At 35.2% G+C, this 24,365-nt stretch overlaps 1 protein-coding gene across 8 annotated transcripts; it reads left to right on the forward strand.

The window, feature by feature from the left end:
* Nucleotides 1–1,222: 1,222 nt before the first annotated feature.
* Nucleotides 1,223–24,303, forward strand: LOC114521068 (vesicle-associated membrane protein 7-like). Of its 8 annotated transcripts, XM_028541460.1 has the most exons (12): nt 9,721–10,788; nt 14,286–14,382; nt 15,666–15,722; nt 16,449–16,539; nt 16,979–17,052; nt 18,286–20,147; nt 20,359–20,436; nt 20,990–21,098; nt 21,204–21,271; nt 21,751–22,043; nt 22,593–22,822; nt 23,316–24,303. In XM_028541460.1, exons 8-12 carry the CDS (start codon nt 21,011–21,013, stop codon nt 24,002–24,004), a joined length of 1,368 nt encoding a protein of 455 aa, XP_028397261.1. In that variant the 5' UTR covers nt 9,721–10,788; nt 14,286–14,382; nt 15,666–15,722; nt 16,449–16,539; nt 16,979–17,052; nt 18,286–20,147; nt 20,359–20,436; nt 20,990–21,010; the 3' UTR covers nt 24,005–24,303. The 8 variants fall into 8 exon arrangements, with proteins under 8 accessions (XP_028397268.1, XP_028397261.1, XP_028397260.1 ...); XM_028541459.1 differs by having other exon boundaries at nt 18,286–20,715; XM_028541458.1 differs by having other exon boundaries at nt 18,286–21,098.
* Nucleotides 24,304–24,365: the final 62 nt, after the last annotated feature.

A 24,365-nucleotide genomic window follows, 5' to 3' on the forward strand; every position in this document is an offset into this window, starting at 1 on the left:
TGCTATAGAGGTTTTAAAGGGTCTTATTTTCGAGTGGAATTATACACTTCAAATTCAAGTCAGGAACAGTTCATTGACAAATCGCATAATTGGCTATAGTAAAACCATTTGATTCTTGTTGGCATTCATGTTATAGAAAAATGTTTGTATTTTGTTTCTGCTGATAGTTATATTACAGGTTTTTAGTTAGTTTTACATTGATTGGAACACCCATAATTTTATTACTATAGCATAGTAAGGGTAAATCGGCACTTCACTCAATGCACGTAGGCGTAGCCTCTGGTGGTCTCAAAGGGTCTTAATTTCGAGTGGAATTATACACACTTCAAATTCAAGCCAGGAACAAGTTCATCAAGTTGATGGACCCATATAGGTCAACTGTAGGTCCTCAGGCAAGAATCGAACGCTTTTGCGACGCCGGTCCAATGCTCTTGCCACTGAGCTACAGAGGTAGTTGACAAGAGCAAGCGTGGTTAATTTGTGCATATGATGGATTAGCCGGGTATAGATGAGGGTAAATCAATTATGATTTTTGGCACTTCACTCGATGCACGTAAATTCTAGAGGTTTTAAAGGGTCTTAGTTTCGAGTGGAATTATACACAACTCAAATTCAAGCCAGGAACAGGAATTTACGTGCATCGAGTGAAGTGCCAAAAATCATAATTGATTTACCCTCATCTATACCCGGCTAACCATCATATGCACAAATTAACCACGCTTGCTCTTGTCAACTACCTCTGTAGCTCAGTTGCAAGAGCATTGCACCGGCATCGTTGGGAGTATTGGGACACTTTTCCAAATTGGACACACACACTGCGAGGACGAAGCACGCGTTTTTAAGATCACATGCAGGGCACCCTGGCATATTAGCGAGTTTAAGATTCACCAAATCTACGACGCGGACGTGAAACAAAAATGCTCTAATTTCCACAGTTTCCCGACGGGAATGAAAATTATAGACACCTTTTCATAATTTGGGACCATGTTCGAACTGTCCGGTTTCCTCATGTGAACACGTACAACCACTCAAATTTCTACCCCTTTTTACCGTGTAAATTCGCCCAGTCCCGTGTGAACGTAGCTAGCCTTTATGTGAGAAGGTACCGACTTATACGAGAAAATGGAGCCTCACCCAGTAGCCTCACCACGAACCTTAGCTTCGCGAAAAGACCTGGGTATGAACTCATTACAAATTCTTACTTCATTCATAGACACGGAAACTACAATCAACAATACAGTAATTTCGTTCGATTTAAAGAAAACTTGTGAATTTAAAGTGTTACAAAATGCCGATTTATTATAGCCTAATCGCTCGAGATACGACAGTATTAGTCGATCACTCAGAAAACACAGGAAATTTCCCACAGATCGCTCAAACTATACTCGCAAAAGTACCGAGAGAAGATACAAAATGCACTTATATTTCTGGAAGGTTTGTGTTTATACATATTCGTTTATACTTTATATTGAACATGCTTTATATTCGGTGATTGTTAGTTTGTATAATATTTTACAATAACACATTTTATATGCTCTGTAGTGTATTCTTTATGTGTTCTAACACACGCAATTTTGCCTATAATTAATAAAAAGATGACTGATGACAACTGTTTACTAGTAATTTAAGAGGTTTTAGGTTTTATAATTACTATTTTATATCTCACATTTTTACCGTTTTATAATTACGTACGGTTTTATTTTGTGTAGCGTTTGTTAACTTATTATTTGTATATTGGCTAATGAAAAATGTGAGTTTAACTCAAAACCTGAAATAACGCCTTAGGGTCACACACGTAACATATTTGCTGTTTATAAATATCTTCAGGCTTCATATATTGTGTGTTACAAAAATAGAATAGCAGCGTCATGTGTGTGACCAGAGAATCATCCCTTACTGTTTCATAATGTAAATATGACTCAGTATTTTAACACTTCCCATTATCATTCTTTTGGAAACGTGGGTGCAATATACTGTATGTAGTGCATAATTTAATATTGTCTACATAGTTATGCACCTTAGGATATGCCCAGGATATTTGACTCCTTTCCTTCCTGAAGTGACTTGAGCATAATTAATTAATTTAGGTATAACAGCTATAAATATGTTATACAATCATTCAGATATGATTCAGCACACTCTAACTAGGCATTTTAGTAGGCACATAAATTCTCTACAGCACTTGATTAATGTTTCCAGGGCCAAGGGGGAAAATTTTCATAAGGGCCGGTCGCAGCTCACAAAAATATGAATAATTTGTAGGTGGCTGCATGAAAGTGTCCCCTTCATGATCAGGGTATGTATTATTTGATCATCACATTGATCAAACCTTAGAAAGCTCAAAGGAAACAACCAACTATCTTTCTTTCGATTTTTTGGGCCAGTGAAAATCCAACTGCCCCTTTGCTCCATATGCAATCCGGCAGTGATTCCCTGTATTCCCTCATACCTGTATTTACAAATATTGCATAATGCATACATTCCTAATCTATTTATTTACCATATATTTGCCAAATGTTGCTGGTGATCCCTACAGGGCTTTATTGCCCCATTGACAGGGTACCCAAATTTATATGTTAATTAAATTTACTACACAAGTGATTTGCTGCCCTCAGAAACATCCATTATTCACCCATCTTTGTAATTATACTGGAAATACACTGGAAATACTGGAAATACACACAACTTTCTCACCTGCTTAACATGAATAAAGTTGGATGCAAGACTAAATCAAAACCACAATAATTATCTTGTAGCTCACTACATCAGGACAGTTCTCATGGGCATGCTCTCTCGGATGTTTCGAAATTTAGACTCTTGGAAATATGATTTCCCACATTTTGGGTGGAATGTTTTTCTATGCAGCTGGCAATAAATGAGGTCTTGAATTTTATAAAAAGAATCAAATTTGGAGGCGGAAATTGCCTGAAATCAGTTACGTTCTATTGGCTGTATATTCTCTTTGAGAAGACTTTTTCGAATTAGTAGTTAATTATTAAATTACTTTAACATATTTATAGCATTGTCCTTAATTTATGTATACTTGTATCAGTTTTATGTTCAACTCTGGGTCTTCTCTTAGGTAGTAGAAGGGCTAAAAGAATCCAGCTGCCAATACTAAAATTGTACTATCCTCTATTATATGTACTGTCCCTTTTACAGTATTCTTATTCTTACTCCCAACTATGAATACAATTTACACTACACAGCAAACACAGCAATTCGCGCTACAAACATTTAACGTTGATCAATGCTTACGTTTAGCTACCATTTTCATGTCATGACTGAAGAGAGTTTGGTGTATATATGTATGACAGATGAAGAAATGGGTAAAAGAGTTCCTTACATGTTCTTAGATGAGGTAACTGATGTTATATGTGGTAACTGTGGTAAAGGGTGTATAAAAAATAGGTTATCCAACTTCAACACGCTATATTGTACGTGAACTACTCAGTTTATGAACGAAATTTTAGCACAAAATGTTAGTCACAATCGCATATTTTCACCTTTCAGCCTAATTAAAGCAGTGCATAACAAAAGATAAAAACAATGAATCACGAACATGTCACACAAATAATGCAATTATTTACATTTACACTTTTTAAAAAGAGATTACGCGCCGATGCCTTCAACTTGTCCACCATCTCTATCGATACAAAGTTGACATCACCGCCGCATTGCTTGGAATCTTCTCGTGATGTGATTTATTCCTACTAATACGCATATGCGGGTAGTTTATTCAGAAGCAAAATTCTACATTTAAGTCCCAAAGGGAGTTAATTTTCAATGGTTTTAGTCCCAACTCTCAGAGGTGAAAATATGTGATTTTGACTAACATTTTTTATCAGCCTCCTATTTGCTCATTTTTTCACCATTTGGTATTTAAAAAAACATGTCATTTGATAGTTAAAGGCCTAACCTTTCCGAATGTGAAAAAAATTCGTTAATAGAATGAGTAGTTCACGCACAATAGCGCACCAAAGTTGGATTACCTTTTTTTTATACCTGTAGATGCTTTGTATTTTAAATGCGATTGGTTCATTCGTAGTCACATGACTTTAAATAAATGCAAGGGAAACAAGTGAAAAATTGTTGCCCGCTTCTTGTCATAACAAAGTAAAGTGGGTTTCTTTTTTTAAAAAAATTGTTGTATAACACGTATGTTTTTGTTCCTATATAACAAAACACTTAATATACCCTACCTGGGGAAATAGTAAGTTTTGTTTTGCAGACTCTTCATGCTGACTTTTGGGAAAACAAAACTCACTATTTCCCTCGGGACGTACATTAAGTGTATATTGTTTTGCGCTGTAGCGTAGATTAAAGGAAGATATTCTCTTTCTACGTTGATGGCAATAACGGCTATAACATGCATGCTTTTACAAAAATGGAAAGAGGGTGCCAAATCCAACATAGTTTTACGTTCGAGTCGAGGCAGCGGAGAAACGGCCTTCGATCTTTCTTGCTACGATTTTTCTCTTCTACTTTGTGATTTCATATTGTCTTTCTAATCACAAAATCGTCAGCGTACATTATTACAACCTTTGCTGTTCTTATTTTAATTTCAGATCAAGCGTCGTTTTTGTGCCGGGAGTTTAAAGCAAAGAGCAAGAACAGCATTGTCATACGAATTGAAAAGAGATTTCCAGCAAGTGTTATCTTCACAGATGGTAAGGCTTTGGCTTAACGAGGATTGATATCCATCGTTTTTGAGTACTTTCAATTTCTAAACGGGTTTAAACCACATGCAATTTTTAAGACTCGATAGATCAAATTTACCCTGAAAAAACAGCAGTCGTCGTTACGATGTCTTAGTCTTAGAGTTACGCTGAACGATTTTGAAAAATAGTACCAAAGAAAACGTATTCTGTGAGATAAATAAAGGACTTCGTCTCAACTAGGCCCATGCATGGCTATGGTCTTTTACATGCATGTATTGAAAAGCCAAATCGTCACTTGATTAGTATATGTCTTCGTTTCGATACGTTTTTGCAAACTTTTTGTCCAATGTTGAAGGTGTTGAAGGTTAAAAAATAATCCAAAATTAGTAATGTTTAAAACGTAAACAAACCCGTGAAATAGTTAACGCTTCATACTTGAACCCAAATGATCGTATATTCATCAGTTAATATTTTATACTATACAGAGAAAGACGTAGTTCAGAACCTTGCATGATCCTAATTTGCACTTGCTATCAAATGTATGAAGTGTATCCATCGTTTTATCGAAGATTCTTTATCTCCCACCTCAGTACACTCATTTATTTGTTTTGCTCGTGCAGTGTATTTCGATTTGAAGCAGAAAAAAAACAGCATTTTCTTTGCAGGAATCGTTCAATTCGAAAGGCAATCAGTCAAACCCATCATCGGATCGCCTGACAAGAGTTCAAAAGGATGTTGAAGACGTCAAAGGGATTATGACGGAAAATATTGGTAGGATGTAGTTTATATCAACTATACTATTATAAGTTTTCCATAACAGGAAGGCTAAGGTCCGATACGCGGGAAAATAATGGTAGTAATAGTGCAAAGACTCAGATGTATATATGAAATGAGTATTGTGATGATATACTCTGAGTCACCAACCGGCTAAGCTGAAAAATTAGCTTGACCACGGTGGGAATATAGTTTCTAGTTTAATTTCTAAAAAATTTATTTCAACTTCAGTTAGTCCGGAGGAAAATTTTCATTTAGAATACGCCATTGCATATATATCGATTATTGTATTATAAGATATTTTACTTTATATTTTACTTTATATTTTACTTTATATTTTACTTTATATTCAAGAAAAGGTCCTTGAACGAGGGGAAAGAATCGACATTTTGTTGGATAAAACAGAGGAACTCGACTACAGTGTGAGTAATATTTTTATTTCGCTATTTTTCGCCAAATCCACCATCACATACTTAGTGATAGTTCATATGACTCGGGTTAATTAATATTGGTGCTACTCGCTGATCGAGTAACCAATTGGGCAAGCTGAAAATTACATAGCTTGACCAAAGTGGTTGACCACAGCTTGCATGGAAACTCAGAGTAGCACCCTCCGGCACATCATATATATATATATATATATATGACAATACTATTACAAAAGAGACTTCAACTTCTGCGGACATAAAATTTTTTATATTAAAATAATTAAAAACGTTTCGCTATTTACAGCTTCATCAGTTTATTAAAAGTTCAAGCCATACACCGTTCTCTTTTATAGTGTATATATATATATATATATATATATAATTATTATAATATATATAATATATAATATTATATATATATATATATGTTTAAAAATTTGTAATCCAGGCATATTTGTTTATCAATGAATGTTCTCCGGATTTAAAATTGTTTTTTCGAAGTACCGAGTCGAAAGCTCAATAAAAAACAATTTTAAATCCGGAGAACATTCATTGATAAATATATATATATATATATATATATATATATATATATATATATATATATATATATATATATATATATATATATATATATATACACCCATTTGCAAAAACGTTGGCCGCAGATAGATAGATAGATAGATACTCAAAGTCTAATTAGAATTGCATATGATTACATTTGCATGGGATTTCAATCATATTACACAACATATGCAATTCTAATTAGATTTTGGGTATCTATCTATATATCTATCTGCGGCCAACGTTTTTGCAAACGGGTGTATATATATATATATATACAGGTGCGCTCAAAAGTTATTGGACACACAGTTTTTTTATTATTTTTTTGTCTGGTGAGGGTTTGGTCGGATAATAACAACTTGTTTTAGCACAGAATTTCAAATAAAATATTTTAGTATTCAAAAGTTTATGCTTTAATACAACATTTCGAGCTACATACTATATAGTCTTGTCATTTATGCAAATTGCACAATTATCAGTAGCACATCACACATCACACAACAACCTTTTTCACGCCAAATCAGAACTTGGTATGCCATCCTTTGGCCTGAATAACTGCCTCTATACGACTGGGCATTGATTCTATGTATTTAACCAGTTTATCGTTGGGATAGTTATTCCAAATTTGCTCAATTTTCTCGAACAAATCATTTGCATTAGAAGGAAGAGGTTCGTCCAAAAGTACTTGTTCTATTGCCCACCAAATATTCTCCAATGGATTTAAGTCAGGTGATTGGGCAGGATGGTCCAGCAAATCATAGTTATTTCGCTCAAGGAACATTAGATTCTTCTTAGCTGTATATGCACGGAGGCATTGTCTTGCATAAAAACGAAAGACTGCCGGCTATCTTGGAGTTTCATAGTGGGCGCCATTTGGTGACGTAGTATGCGATAATAGGCTTCAGCATCTACTTTTCCTTCCAACCTTTTTATTTTACCCATATACCATCCCCGCTAACACAGCCCCAAACCATGATACTTCTACCTCCGTGTTTGACAGTGAGTTTAAGACATTTGCGTTGGAACTTTTCGCCAGGTCGCCGCCGCACATATATACACTTTACCACAATTGGGAAAAAGATTAAATGTACTTTCGTCAGACCACATAACTTTTAACCACTGATCAGCTGTCCAATGTCTCTTCGCTAACGCATATTTTAGACGGGCCAGCACATTGACTTCACTTATCAATGGTTTCTTTCTTGCTACTCGTCCATTCATATTACCTTCTTTCAAACGTCTCTTTATTGTTGATACAGACACTCGTGTGCCTTCTGCTATTAGGTCTCGTCTGTGCTGGGGAGCTGTTTTAAATCTATCGCGCTCGCTGGCAGGCACGAGTGCTCTTTTGAATACTAAAATATTTTATTTCAAATTCTGTGTTAAAATAAGTTGTTATTATCCGACCAAATCCTCACAAGGCAAAAAAATAATCAAAAAACTGTGTGTCCAATAACTTTTGAGCGCACCTGTATATATATATATATATATATATATATATTTGTGCTTTTTTGCTCTTAATTGAGCCATGTTTCACTTGTGGATATATATATGTAAGGTGTGTTTGTTCTTCTACACAAGTATGACCAACCGGGCAAGCAGAAAATTCTACTTCCCACCGCGGTCAAGTAGAATTTTCTGCTTGCCCGGTTGGTCATACTTGTGTAGAAGAACAAACACACCTTACATATATATATATATTATAATATATATATATATATATATATATATATATATATATATATATATACCTATGTTACCTAGTAAAATTTTAGCTCCCCTTGTTTTTTTTATTTCATGAATTGATTATTTCTGTGAGGAATAGTATTATGGGATATATTTTATTAGTGAACCTATATAAATGTACCGTTAAGTTGGAGCTATTATAAAAATACGGTATTAAGTAGCCACCATCGTATATGGTACTCCAAACTGCATGTAAGCGCGCGCGATCCCAAGTTTAATTAGCGACCATAAAACTTGGGTTATTTTATTTATTTTCTTATAATGATATTTAGTGCGTAGTCGCATCACAACTTTTAACCTTTATAAATGATCCTAAGTTCTTTCTGCATGGCGACCTGCTATCGAAGGTGACTTTTTTGTGTGTACAACACTGAGTTATATAATTCTGAGTTACTATGCAAGCTGTGGTCAACCACTTTGGTCAACCAATTTAATTTTCAACTTGCCCAGTTGGTAACTCGATCACAGTAGCACCAATATTAATTCACCCGAGTCATATGAACTTTCACTAAGTATGTGATGGTGGATTCGGCGAAAAATAGCGAAATAAAAATATTATATGGAATTATTATATAGTTCAGTGGTTTACCAGTTTACCTGATTGATTATTGAAGTGACATTCCTCTAAATACCTGTGTATCAGAACTTCTATATTTCATGTTCTAAAGTCTCTCAAGCTACAATTTAAAGCAATTGAATTCTGTGTACAATTCTGTGTACCTCGTGAAATAAGTTTCAATAGTTTAAAAGATTATTTACAAGTGGGACCATTAAACATGGCCGCCATTAGCATCTATCTTTTGTTGTGGACGTTGGGGAACAGTGGGAATTAAACATACGTCACTTGCGATTATATGGCTATAATATTTAAATTTTTATTGATACATAATGTTGTATCATGCATGGTACAATTAGGATTTAGTATTATAGGCATTATAAGAATAGTTCCGCTAAACATGCATCGATTATGGGCAAGTGTCAAGACGGTGCGGGCTTAACCGTATACAATATGGTTTAAATTATCTTCATGCATGGGAGGGAATACCGTAAATGGTGACTTAACAAATGCGAAGAACATTCTCTGAAACTAGTACCTTGTTGCGGTCTGAACAATATGGTCTGTGGAAAAAAGGGCACGTTATATAATGTTACACTAAATCTACTTTCCTGTAAATAAAGAAATCTTCTTTTCATACACAGAGTCGCCAAGAGCTTCGAATAATTTATAAATCATGCATTCCCAGTCAAACAATAGATAAACATGTCAAGCGGTTACGAAGCATAATGTAACAAACATGACTAACTCAAACACTCCGCTGACTACATACAATCTATCAGCAACTCCATAAGCTTATATATAATGTTTTGTTAATGTTTTTTCGTCTTTTTTGTCTACAGGCCAGCACATTCAGAACAAGCGCGGTACGAATTCGTCGAAAAATGTGGTGGCAAAACACTAAAATGTGTCTCATACTTATTGTGGTCGTTGTTATCATATTGACAATAATTGTACTGGTTATCCTTAGCCAAACTGGGAACCTCAAGTAGATATTTAGCATGCTTTAGATCACTGGCTTCTGGTTCCTAGGAATATAACTGGACGGAGTATATACTCTAGTAGATGAAAACGAGATTTTTACATTTTTATTCAAATATATATGCAAATGTAAGAAAAACTCCCCCCCCCAGTGAACAAAGTATTGCGCCGTCCAGTATATTTATAGATCAGAGGTATATACGAATGCAATTTGTACGAAATTATGTATGTCTTTGTTTGCATGTAGAGCGCAAAATCCGATTTATATGACACGACGCAATTAGCCTGATGCAACTCAATTCAGTATGTTTAAATTATGTTTATAGTACAGACATGTAAATTTTTCCAAAAATTATCCGATTTTAACTTATGTTTGCTATTTAGTCAACGTCAACAGCTCTCAATCCATTTGTTGACGAGAGAATATCTCGCCATACGTCGTACTTCCTTGTTAGCTGTGCACAAGATGGTCGAAATGTAAAGACAAAAATTCGTGTTGTTTTTGGCCTGCTGTCTGTCACACTCAGTCACAGACATAGGTCACAGATGCTGTGGCGCGGGCAAAGCATTCTGCGCATACGCACTACACATACTGATATTTTAAAACTAAAACGTTTCCTACAAACATTTAGGTATCACCACCGCATTGAATCATAACAGTATGTCAAAGCAATGGCATATCGTAATTTTCACAACTTTGCGATGACACGAGATTGCGATGTTTGCAAATTGCAAAGCAATTTTCCAAGCAGATTTTCTAAGGCAAATCCGCCTTACGTTATTATAATACACTAAGACAATGACGTAATCTTACGTGCAACATTGTTTGCTGGGTTGCCTAATGCCTATGGTGCAACTTCCTCTTTGAGCTTACTGTGCTCATCAATGCTCACTCACTACAGTCAACAAAAAATTCGTTCGAATTTCACGAAATGCCGATTTATTACAGCCTAATCGCTCGAGGTAAGACAGTATTAGTCGATCATTCAGAAAACACAGGAAATTTCCCACAGATCGCTCAAACTATACTCGCAAAAGTACCGAGAAAAGATACAAAATGCACTTATATTTCTGGAAGGTTTGTGTTTAGACATATTCGTTTATACTTTATATTGAACATGCTTTATATTCGGAGATTGTTAATTTGTATAATATTTTACAATAAAAGTGTATATATATATATAATTATATATATATATATATATAATATATAATATATATATATAATATATATAAATATATTATATATATAATATAATTATATTCGATATGCTTATGTATTCGACAAAACGCGACGCGATTTCTTCTAGAAATGTGGATTTCATTTTGATTTACAAAATCGTTTGTTCAATAAATATAGGTAAGAATTAAAGGGTGCTTAACAAGGGCAGATTTCGTTCTAAGCCAATCAGCGCGTTTGTTGACATTTTTGCTCTCCGCCAATCAGAATGCTTGAAAATAAAAATTGTAAACAAAAGGAGCGAGAAAATATTGCCGTATTCTAAGGCATCCGTGAGCCAGAATATTTACTTTTTATATTCGAAACCGAAAGAATACAATAAAACATAAATATATCTTGAATTTTGCCGTGGGGTTTTTTAAATTTCAAAACATAACGTGAAATATCGACGTTTGAATTACTGCAATGATGGCGCTCTATGGCTGCAATATATCGTCAATATATCGATAAATTATTTGGGGAATAATGTCGGTTTCCTCTCAGGATTCTCCTTTCCGTCTCATGTTTTCATTTCAGTTCTGGATAATGCTACTTGGAATGAGTTGGATCTTTGGGACAATGAAAACACCATGATATAAATAATAACCATTGTTCGGAGCTTGCTAAGATGTTTTTTCACGCTCAGTGGACATTCTGTCAGAACATATGGCACTGTTTACGCAATAGTAGAGATTCACAGCACCAGCATCCCTGCATATCACCTCAAAGGCATTGGGATCCATTTCTGGTTGGGAAAAATTACCAATGTGAGACTTGATTTTTCTAAGATCATCACTGAAATTTCTTGAGCAGTGAAGAATAATCATCTGCAGAGAGAAATAACACTGTCAACTCTTTGGCACTCTTTGTCTGCAACATCCAATATTTTTCTTGTATAAAAATCTTGATTGTCGATGGTATTTGCTTGGCTGCATGGGTGTTAAAGTTATTGTTGTTGTGTCACTTGTTTGGCTCTATGATGCTTCTTGGTTAAGTGCTTGATCTTCTACATTATGTTGACTTTCAGCAACCTTATCAGTGGCTATAATTATATCACCAGCCTGGCTATTAGATTGTTCTTGCTTCTCATTCGATTTTTGGCTGGATTCAAGGTGATGAATGGATGTAGTACCAGTACATTCAGGATTAACATGCATCTGCAGCAGAGTATAGTAAAGTACAGTAAGTTAGCTATAATTATTATATTAATTTACCATAATTAACATGTTGGAGGGTGGAAGGGAGGTGTATACGATTACTTATATAATTTTATATTATAATGAATGTAACTCTCAATTTAATTATAATTTAATTATAACTCTCATCCCCCACACATTCCTTCCCCTTTTCCCCATCATCTTCGCCCACCTTACTCTCTACCTACTACATTACACTACTAGGTTACAATTAGTAGCATCACAAATAATTTACAATTTACTTGATCATAGATCACAATATAAGATTAGGCATTCAGATGAAGTTTGAGGAATTAAGGCTGTGTTCTGATTGAGTGCCCGGCAATTGTGCTGGCACTTTTTCTGGTGCCTAGGCTTCACACAATCATCTAAATGAAATTGGCATAATGGCATGGTACCCAGGAATGGGCACTACCTCCAGATGTATAATTAAATTGAGAGTTACATTCATTATACTATAAAATTATATAAGTAATCCTATACACCTCCCTTCCACCCTCCAACATATTAATTATGGTAAATTAATATAATAATTATAGCTAACTTACTGTACTTTACTATACTCTGCTGCAGATGCATGTTAATCCTGAATGTACTGGTACTACATCCATTCATCACCTTGAATCCAGCCAAAAATCGAATGAGAAGCAAGAACAATCTAATAGCCAGGCTGGTGATATAATTATAGCCACTGATAAGGTTGCTGAAAGTCAACATAATGTAGAAGATCAAGCACTTAACCAAGAAGCATCATAGAGCCAAACAAGTGACACAACAACAATAACTTTAACACCCATGCAGCCAAGCAAATACCATCGACAATCAAGATTTTTATACAAGAAAAATATTGGATGTTGCAGACAAAGAGTGCCAAAGAGTTGACAGTGTATTTCTCTCTGCAGATGATTATTCTTCACTGCTCAAGAAATTTCAGTGATGATCTTAGAAAAATCAAGTCTCACATTGGTAATTTTTCCCAACCAGAAATGGATCCCAATGCCTTTGAGGTGATATGCAGGGATGCTGGTGCTGTGAATCTCTACTATTGCGTAAACAGTGCCATATGTTCTGACAGAATGTCCACTGAGCGTGAAAAAACATCTTAGCAAGCTCCGAACAATGGTTATTATTTATATCATGGTGTTTTCATTGTCCCAAAGATCCAACTCATTCCAAGTAGCATTATCCAGAACTGAAATGAAAACATGAGACGGAAAGGAGAATCCTGAGAGGAAACCGACATTATTCCCCAAATAATTTATCGATATATTAACGATATATTGCAGCCATAGAGCGCCATCATTGCAGTAATTCAAACGTCGATATTTCACGTTATGTTTTGAAATTTAAAAAACCCCACGGCAAAATTCAAGATATATTTATGTTTTATTGCATTCTTTCGGTTTCGAATATAAAAAGTAAATATTCTGGCTCACGGATGCCTTAGAATACGGCAATATTTTCTCGCTCCTTTTGTTTACAATTTTTATTTTCAAGCATTCTGATTGGCGGAGAGCAAAAATGTCAACAAACGCGTTGATTGGCTTAGAACGAAATCTGCCCTTGTTAGGGTGCTTATTGTACTTGGTCGAATGAGAGGCGGGTATTCACAATCAGCTAATTTGGGAATTCAGCTAGTATAAAGAATTACAAATTAGGCTAGTAATTAACTAAATCTAATTTGAAATAAAAGAACTAAAAGTTTAGCGGGAAAGAGTTCTCTATTAGGTAACAACAATAACAAAAAAATTTTGACCCACGACTTGACACGAAACACAATCATTAGTCAAATTATACCGCTGTTTATGTAATGTTGCATGTGACGCGCGTCCAGAGCTCTGATGCGCGCTAGGCTATATTTGTACAATAGACGCGTGAATCGATCTTGGTTATCAAAAATGTAGCTGCACACTGTGTGACTAAAACCTCGCTGTATAATGAATAAACCGTCTAAATACACAGGCATTCATGCCATTCAATAGTTATTAGTAACGCCTCCAAGCCTTATTCAGTTATTGTCTCAAATGTTCTATCATGTTCACTTCTGAACGCGAATTGCTCTTAAATTCTAGGAAACTGCCTCTTGCCTTGACCTCAGTATCTATTTATATATACTAAAGTCTAAAAATACCGCCAAAAAAGTAATCTCAACATGTTTAGCTACCATTTTCATGTCATGACTGAAGACAGCTTGGTGTATATATGTATGACAGATGAAGTTGAAGACAAACTAGTTCCCTACGTGTTCTTAGATGAGGTAACTGTATGTTGTTATTCTGTGATATAATGTATGGATTACATGCGGTAGGATTTTCTTCGCTATACTGATGGCAAATCAGTCGAAGTGTATAGAAATACAGAAAGAGTATAATAATTGGAGATGAGTTTCTTTACTTTACCTGGAAAATCCATTGTTTTGCAATAGATGCCAAATATCCGGTGGGTCAAACGATAAACTTCTAGACGTCTGCACATAGGCATCCCAGGAATACGATTTGTATTTTTTATATTCTGCGTTCGTATTGCTATTTTAGGAAAATATAAATAGTATATTGACAATTAATTATGCATTACGTCATAGCAATGCCAACGTGGAATATAAAAAATACAAAACGTATTCTTGGGATGCCTATGGTCTGCACAGCCACTTTGAAAGACACAATTGGCAAACATACTTAAATCAAAGTTAGAAATAGTTAAATCTGCCATTACATTTCAAATATTTCATAGTTTCACCATGTTTTTTTAAAGAGATTTTTAATAATTTTTTTTTGCATGAAACATTTCTTCAGGCAAATTGACGAGGAATGACACAGTTTTTAGAATAGCTGTCGCCACTAAGATAATTAGCCCCAGCAGTTATATTAAAGCTATTGATTACAAAGCCATTTTAGGTGATAATTGTTCAAAATTGATGAAAATATATCCAATTGGTCCATTATTTTAGGAGATATCATTTTTTCCGTACATCTATGTGTGCAGAAATTCAAAATTGCATAAATTAACGTTAAAGGACCAGTGAGAATGTACATTTGACCTTAGCTGATGACCTAAAATTCTCCACAAGCATATGTTGGTCTTTCTGCTTGCTTCTACGTCTCTCCCTTGTATTTGGATCATACCTACAAGAAAGGCTTCGTGATCCGCCATCTTGGTTTCATTCATTAATGAGGGAAAGTCAGAGAGTGAGCGTTCCAGTTCACTGGTTGAAACCCGCGGCTCATTGTTTCCATAGCAAAGGCTTTCATAGTTAATCCGTCAACAGTTTCTCATCCCTTACGTACTGTAAAATACAATCAAAAGTTATATTGACATTTAGTTCACAATATTGGTGCCTGTAATTCGGTACAAAAAAACCTGCTATCTATGAATTTTTACGAACTCTAGCGAGCCACCTCAAGTCAGGAATAACGGCTATAATTTAACGGTTTTCGGTCGTATTTACACGATTTTAGCTTAAGTAGTCAAGTTTTTCATCTCATCTCAAAATCATAAACCTAAAACGCAGTTTTTGTTGTTATCAGTGTTTTATAATTTCAGATCAAGCTTCTTTACCATGCTGAGAGATTGACGCGATCAGTGTTATCTTCACGAATGGTGAGGTTTTAACAGTATGAAAAGCAGTTTTTAAGATTCAACAGACTATTCATTTATACTTACATTTAGCCTAAACTCCTAAAATAAAAGCAATCGCCGTTACGATGTCTTACGCATGCACGCTCACGATTTTGAAATGTAGTATAGCTATATTATATATACCCAAAAAACGTAGTCTGTGGGTTAACAGAAGCCAGCTTGAGCTAAATCAAACACTTTGACCTATCTAGGCTTACCCATTGTCTTTGTACAGACTATATACAGGGTGTCTGAAAGAGCGAAATCTCTACATTAACTTACATGCCATGATGCTATATGCCTATATGGCTTTTTTCATGTCACGATAGCTATATAGAAAGACATTTTTTTTGCCTTCAATTCGATAAGGTTTTGCATACTTTTTATCTGATGTTTAAGGTGTCGAAGGTTTCGTTTACTGTTTGAAACGTGAACAATGTATGCGTGTAGTGTATATATAATATATTCATCAGTTAATATTTTTTATTATATATAGAGAAAGAAGTAGTGCAAAACCTTGCATGATCATAATTTGCACTTTCTATCAAATGTTTGAACTGTAATTGTGCTATCGAATATCTTATTATCCCCTACGATACCATTGACAGTACACTCTGCTCTGCTTGCTAGAGTGCATATGTTTCGCTCTTGCAGTTTATGAAGCATGCAGGAAAGACAGCTCATGAAGCAGGAAAAATTTTTTTGCAGGAATTGTTCAATTCCAAAAGTAGCCAGGATTACTTGACAACAGTTCAAAATGATCTAGAAGACGCCAAAAGGGTTATGATTGAAAATATTGGTAGGATGATGTTATATACGTACTACAAAAACTATGATTATCGACTAGATTATTGTGAGTTTGACTGTGAGTTTGTTTGTTTTATTTATAATTTTGCTAATATATATTATTATTTCACTATTATACTAAAGATATCGATTTTTGTATAACATTTTCAGTATATGAAAATATTAATAAACTGAAAGAATCAGTACCGCGATAAACCGATACTTTAAAAAAATATATTTACCCACATTTCGATATACCGCAGCAGCCTAAAAAAGGAGAGTGCAGCAGACGCCGATGCAATACGCGTGGAATAGTTGAATATGTTTCTAGAGAACCTACAACACCGGCTAGTTCAGAAGAAAGTTTATTTAGAATATGGTATCACCAACTATATATCAATTATTGCTATAATATGATTAAGACGTGTTTGATTTCTTTATATTAATTCCAGAACAAATCCTTGAACGAGGTACAGATGAAAGAATTCCCATTTTGCGGGATGAAGCAGAGGAACTCGACTACAATGTAAGTAATATTTCACCATTTTTCCCCAAATCCAACAATCATATATGACTCGGGTGAATTAATATATTGTGAGACAACCAGGACAAGGTAAAAATTAGCTTGCCAAGTAGTTAACCACAACTTGCATGCATGGTAACTCTGAGAGTATAGCACAATGTTTTCCTTAGTAGCAACTAGTAGCATCTGCCGGGTTTTTTCACTGCTGTAGAAGAAGGGGGGGACATGGGGGCGCTGAGCCCTCCTTCTACTTCAGGAAAATAATAATCTATTAAGAAAACTATTAAAGGCTATTTTTCAATTAAATGGAATCAAAATGACATCCTTAATAAATCTTTTTATGTTCCTATGTTCATCTTAGCTATATATAGCTATAGGCTCAAATTTCTAGCTAGCTATAGAAATACTTTCATTGCGGGTCTTGTCACTCTTGTGGAGCTGCTTTGATTAGCGCAGGCGCACTCAGCCAACTAATATTTTATATTGAAGGACTTAATATGAGTTGTGTTTAGTCCTACAGCACTGCTGAATGTTTTCCTTTGTGAGATTTAGCGAAAAATGAGCATACGTCACTGGTGATAGCTATGAAATGTCCTCACCAGTATTAGATGAAAAATTTGGATGATTTTTTTCAAATTAGGATTTAGTAGGTACTATTATAAACATTATAAAAATAGGTTAGCTAAACGCGCGCATATTGAACAAGGTGGAAAGTGGGTTGTTAATTGCAAATTAAGAATCATTGTTTAAATTATTACACATTGCATGTATATGCTAATTAGTAATTACTAATTACTATAATTTATAATCTGTGCTATATATGAAGAGAATAAATGGTGACTTTACACATGTAAACCACATTTTCTGAAACTGGCAGCTCATGGAACATGGTTGCCGGTTTGTACAAATTGGTCTGCAGAGTAAAGGACATATAGCTATGTTGTTTTTATTAGTGTTATATGCTAAATATGCTTTTCTATAAATAAAGAATATGAATACAAATATCAGAAAATGAACATTCACTTGATAAATAAGAGTCGCCAGGAGCTTCGAATAACCGTAAATTTATAAAAGTTTCCTCGATTACACAGTAGTTGAACAAGCACTTATCGAAGGTAATAGAGAGTGATGTAATAATAAGCAAGACGTGCACTCTGCTGACTATATAACTACTGCTGTAAGCCGCTTTTAATTAATGTTTTATTAATGTCAAGTGATTGTCTTTTTTGTCTACAGGCCACAGCATTCAGAGCAAGCGCGGTACAAATTCGTCGAAAAATGCGGTGGCAAAACACTAAAATGTGTCTCATACTTCTTGCGGTCGTTGTTATCATATTGACAATAATTGTAGTGGTTGTTCTTGACCAAACTGGAAACCTCAAGTAGATATTCTGCATGCAATACATCACTGGCTTCTGGAGTGTCTGGATCCTAGGAATATAACTGAGTATATACATCATAATACATTATATAATTATAATACATTATATAATTATATAATTATAAACAATATAATATAGCTACTCACTGCATACGAGCTATTCCGCAATCTGATTGGTTTTGTTACCCACCGTATAATTTATGAGCTGATATACGGTGGGTAGCAAAACCAAAGAAAAAGCAAAATGGCTGACCGTTTTCCTGAGGTAAATAAAGAAGAAATTGACAGAATTCAACTAAATGGTATTCAAGAGAATGGCTCAACAAATGGTATTTGGCTATATTATAAAACAATTATACCACTCGCTCTCGTCGTATATGGCTGATGGCCAGGTTATCAGCTCACATTCGACTCGAGCTCGTGGCCGTATAATTCTTAAGTAGACTGTGATTTTAAATATGAAGCGTAATTCTCATGTTCATTTCAAAGCCACCGATGAAAAGTATATTGCTACATTGCTGCAGTGATGCCATGCAACCAAGTCCGATTTAAAAATAAAAATAAATACACATCCGGACTATTTTAGATCGGTGAAATGACATTCTCGGAACAATTACAATGAACCATCGTAATTATCGCTACTCTGGTTTTAAACTTTAATAAAATAATGAAAGTAATCACCACACAAGGATTACAATGAAATAGAAACTATACTCGGCTTATTTGCTGAGCTTTAACTTTTAATTTTTAAATTACGCTTTCCGTATGTTAATAATAATTAGCTACATCAAGAATATCAGAATAACTGGACAAAAAATAACATTAAATTTACGATTGTATATGCTTGTTTTTGTGATGAACTGTCCAATCGAAGTAAAAAAATATGTGGAAAGGACGATGACAAGGTCGACGATGAAAAAGGTTGACGTTCTTTACCCATTAACAATTTAGCCTAACCGAAGCTTGTCGAAATGAAATGCGGAAACTTTCCCAGAAATTGTTTAGGAGAATCTTCTCCGCTTTTCATGCTAATTATTATTGAAGCCATCGTCTTCGGTCATCTCAGAGGAGAAAGCTAGAGTAAACGTTCTCCAGGGCGTTTAAAAGCACAATTTTCAACCGACTTAGTGGAATAAAGCTACGTTTTTCACATGTATACCAGGTAAATTTCCTGCCAGAACCCGAAAACAATTTCTCGTCAGTCGTCAGGGAAAAATTAATTTCATGACAAAGATGGGGCGATAAAATACAATTTGAATGATATGGTTGATCTCAGTTGTTGGTCTATGTATATATAGAACCAGTAATATATGGAAAGAGTTTTTTTCATGAAAACAGGTTTTAGGGACCGTCTCTCAATCAGTAAATATGGAAAAAGGGTGGTGGATGAGAAAGTGATAGATATAGTATTAAAGTTATGTTGCATTGATTGAAATGTACCGGGGTCGTGAAAATTGTGTTGTTAAAAAGAGGAGTCTTGATTTTCGTCAGCAACGTATAGTTTTTCTTTGTCTGAGCAACCACAAGGTTTTCTCGTCCGGAGTGTTTTAATTAGTAGTGTTATGGTATTTCACATTTATACTTTAGGAAGACCTTTAAATATCACAATTAAGGTATTTCATAGTAAATTTCATTATAGAAAAACGTTTTTTGTCCTTAATGTGGGGTGTTCAAGAAATGTAAGATGAACAATCAAGAATCTACGAAGCACCTTTGGGTTTGTCTACCTTATTCTCATGACATATCCGCGTTTTATTGATCCGTTTATGTTTGTATCTAAATCAATCAGTTTGTAAAACACTACATGGTTTACTCACGAACCTGCCTGTTTATTGCAATCGTGCATGCTTATCGATGCGTGTTATGAAATTTGTACACCGCCAAATCGCGTCATGCCTATATATTAAATTGAACTATTTATGAAACAGAAATGGCGGTCGGTATTACATTCACAAGCAACACGAAGTTAATTTCTTTTGGACCGTTCATTGAGAGGATGAAAGCTGGTTTGTATTACTGCTTTACATATATTTTTATTTTCAATTGGGTACCTGTTTATTTCAGCCTTTGGAGTCACAGGCGTGAAGACATCTGCTTCGTGTTCACACCGGCAAACTAAAGTAGTAACAAGGATAGACAGCAGAATAGAAAAGAAGAGAAATTTTTATTCTAAATTCCCATTCAAATGTATTCTGTAACAATGTAATGTTGAATTCTAGTTTTCCGTATTCATTAGGCAGATCGCTGCATAATCAGTTCAACTTCATGCTCAGAAATATACAAACGTAAAATGTTGTAAATTTTCTTATCAAAATAAGGTCTCGTAAACTGGAGGAAATGCCGGAAATTTTTCTATAGACTTACGTGTCATTTCGCAAATTTAAAATCGTAAAGAGTCGGACCTGAAATATTTAACCCCTTCCCCCACAAAATAATTTCAAATAAGCGTCTCTGCGCCTATAGGGATATCTTCACGGTTACTAACGCGAGGTGACACGGCTTGACGTGATGTCTTACTAATGATGAATAAAAAACAAAAACATTCTCTCTGATTTCCAGGTAGATGAATTCAGCTGAATTATGAGCACAAGATTTTTGACTGTAGTGTTACCGATATTCTATATATGCTTCGTGCGCTACTTAAGTCTTGCGCTGAACAACACGAATGGTAAGAGAGTTACGTGCACTGGGGACGAGTTTCTGACTAGTGATAGTATTGAGTTCCTAATGAAATTGCAATGAAATTCACCAAGCTTACATTTTTTCGTTCTAGACACATCAGTTGTGATAGTGGATAGAATTGGTCTAGTTGGGGCGATTCCTGTGAAGGACTTGATATACGTGAGTACTGGATCTTAAAATGACTGAAAGGGTCATGATGGGGGGATAAACGGCCAGGGGGGGGGTGTAACAACCCCCAAGCCCAAAATTTGCAGTGTTAAAGGTTGGTCAAAATGCCTTGTCAAAACCACCTTAAATGAAATGGATTTCAAGTTTCACTCTCACGATTACGTACAAAGATGCAACACCTTCTTCAACACATGCATGAAAAAGATTTTTGACCAATAAATGTAGAAATAAGCCATAACACGAGAACGAGGCTCAGGGACCAAGTCCGCGAGCCTCGTTCTTGCGTTGTGTCGTATTTCCACACTTGTTTGTCAAAATGAAAATTTATTTTTGATGCATGTGTTGAAGAAAGATGTTTTGCATCTTTGCACATAACTTGTGAGAGTAAAACTTGAAATCTATGTCATTTAAGGTGGTTCGAAATTCAATGATTAACATAGTTCACAGCAACACATCACATCTTTTCACAGAAAACGGTCATCGCTTGCGAGGGTCAAAAACTCTTCATTGAATGTCCCAGTATCTACAATCGGATTCAGGTCCATGCTACTTTCTACGGACGTGAAGACGCGAAAACCTGTAAACATCCGGAGCTGCCCAGCGACAAAATATGCGCCGATCAAAACGCAACCGTCAAAAATGTCGTCACGGATCTGTGCCAAGGGGAAGAGAAATGCGAGATTTCCGCGACTAACGATTTCTTGGCGCACCAAGGGACCATTATATGCCCGAATGTTTATAAATATTTGTACGTTAAATATAGGTAAGTAAAAACAGTACGTAAATCCTGTAGTTCATATTTCATCTCAGGAACCAGTATATTTACCTATAATTTACCATGAATCGTCATCCTACAAACTCAACCAGGCCTCACGCTAGAACATTAAAGACATGGACTTCCATGACATCAGAAAAAAAAAGTTATGTATAAGAACGGTGGTATTCAGACTAATTTGTTCCATGACTATTTGTTTCATGAACATTCTCAGCATAGGACAAAATCATTTAACCTATTCATCCCTTACAAGGATACAATTCCTCTTAAAAGGCGACGATGTTCGAAGCAACATATAATTCAGACGAATTTCTCGGCTATTACAATAACATAAATCTCAATAATGTAAAGAGCAAGAAGTTTTATTATATACTTTATGGATGGGTTCTGACAAAACCAGGTTTCTTTCAAGAGGCTATATGTTATTAATGAAATTTCTAAAATTCTCAACTTTGCAAATATCCTAGCTTCAGGTGAATAGATTTCCTAAACCCTTTTTGATATGAACCTCGATTCCAATGTCTTCTGTCCCTTTAGGTGTGTTCCTAGGACTAGCATACCAGATGCTCCGAGTATATCACCAGAAGATCGTGTTTCATCAGTAACCAGTGCAGTGACCACGAATTATGCACCGGTGCAATGCTGTTATGTAGTACCAAGCAGTGTTGGCACAACGCAGACCGCTAGCAGAGTGGGGGGTACCATAATAAGGCACAGCCAAGGGGTGCAGTCAGTTGAAGAGAGGATTGTTTCTGAAATACCTCAAGGTACAATTTACACCATAACAGCAACCATGAATACTATCATTCTGATTTCATTCATTACCATAATCTCCGACATCTCGTATACCATCATTATGGATATCCTCAAAATCATCCCACCAAACATAGCTTATAAAAAGTATTACTATACCAGCGTCACTTTATTACAGATATTACTATTACCATCGCGTATACTTTCTGTTTCAACTGCAGCTAGTGAATTTCACTGCATATCCTCATGGGCTATGAGAGAATATAAACTTTCTCTAAGCCTAATTTAAATGTAGCATCAAGTGTCGTATAACAACTGCTTCAAATTGACAAAAAACACTTCTCGACGTTTCGACCTGAGGGCCTTGGTCAGGAGAGTTAGTATAATTTAAATGTAATAATGCATTTTTAATAACGACCAGAAGGTTTCATATGTAACCAGATGTAACCATATACGTAAATGTACCCTGTACCCAGCAAATACGACCATACTATTTTTCCATACCAGGTACCATCAGTGGTCATACAATACAAATATCAGATACAAGACCTGCTGTAATCCCAAATCAACGAATTCCAATAACAATACCTGTAACAATCCCTTATCAAAAAATCACAGTTACGAAACCTGCGATAAGACCAGTTCAGCAAATCACGATCACCAAGCCTACGGCTACTATAAAACCAGCCCGACAAGTATCATTTACGAAACCTGGGATAGGATCAGATCAACAAATCCCAGTTACGAATCCAAGAAAGGTGACAGATGTAATACAAAAGCCGACAACGCAGCTCCCAAATATTCCAATCGCCCGTATTCATCTGCCAGGAATTTCAAAACTGGAACTAAGCACACTGATAAAGGACGGAGGGAAAGAACATGAGATTAAATTGGAATCACCACAGCTGAGGAGCATTATTGGGGAACAGAAGACTGGTGATGGTATAGGACCATATTTATTCCCAAGAAACAAGGCACAATTTGTGGCTTCGACACAAAGAGAAGTGGCGAAAACTAGCGGAAAAGGAAAACATCCCATATCCGTTGTATCACCACTGATACGAAAAAATATTTGGGGACTTCAGAAAAAGAGTGACGTAATTCGATCGTATTTACTCTCAAAACAAAAAAATTTTCTTAGAACAAAACGTAAAATTATAAAAAATAATATAGGAAGAATAGAAGTGACTAAATAAATTCAAGCAGATAAGTTTCGCCAGATGCCTGAAACATGCCACACAAAGTAAGGAATAACCGGTAGAATCACTCAATTAAAAACCATTTGAAGTTTGTTTTTAGATAGGATCTATCGTTTTCCTCTTCCATATCGGCAATACGTATGTTGTTTCTAATTATTTCGATCGATTGTATTCTACATAAATGAATACAACTGGAACGCTATTTTCGATAATTTTTATGGGGTTATTAGTTAGAACATTAAAGAGAAGTAAAATGTAGCATCTCATCAACTTATTTATATTCATTTGAATATTAGGGCGACATTTTTAGGCGTTGCGACGCTAACTTGTGTGCAATAATGTAATGCGCGATTGTGCG

The sequence above is a fragment of the Dendronephthya gigantea genome, unplaced genomic scaffold, assembly GCF_004324835.1.
Source record: "Dendronephthya gigantea isolate DGI-Jeju-01 unplaced genomic scaffold, DenGig_1.0 000019F, whole genome shotgun sequence".
Classification (NCBI taxonomy): domain Eukaryota; kingdom Metazoa; phylum Cnidaria; class Anthozoa; order Malacalcyonacea; family Nephtheidae; genus Dendronephthya; species Dendronephthya gigantea.

Coding starts and splice junctions, on each gene's coding strand:
- LOC114521068 (XM_028541458.1), top strand. CDS start 21,011: ATGAGCACAAGATTTTTGACTGTAGTGTTACCGATATTCTATATATGC. Junction 21,099..21,203: donor TGCGCTGAACAACACGAATG/GTAAGAGAGTTA, acceptor TTTTCGTTCTAG/ACACATCAGTTGTGATAGTG. Junction 22,044..22,592: donor TATTTGTACGTTAAATATAG/GTAAGTAAAAAC, acceptor CTGTCCCTTTAG/GTGTGTTCCTAGGACTAGCA.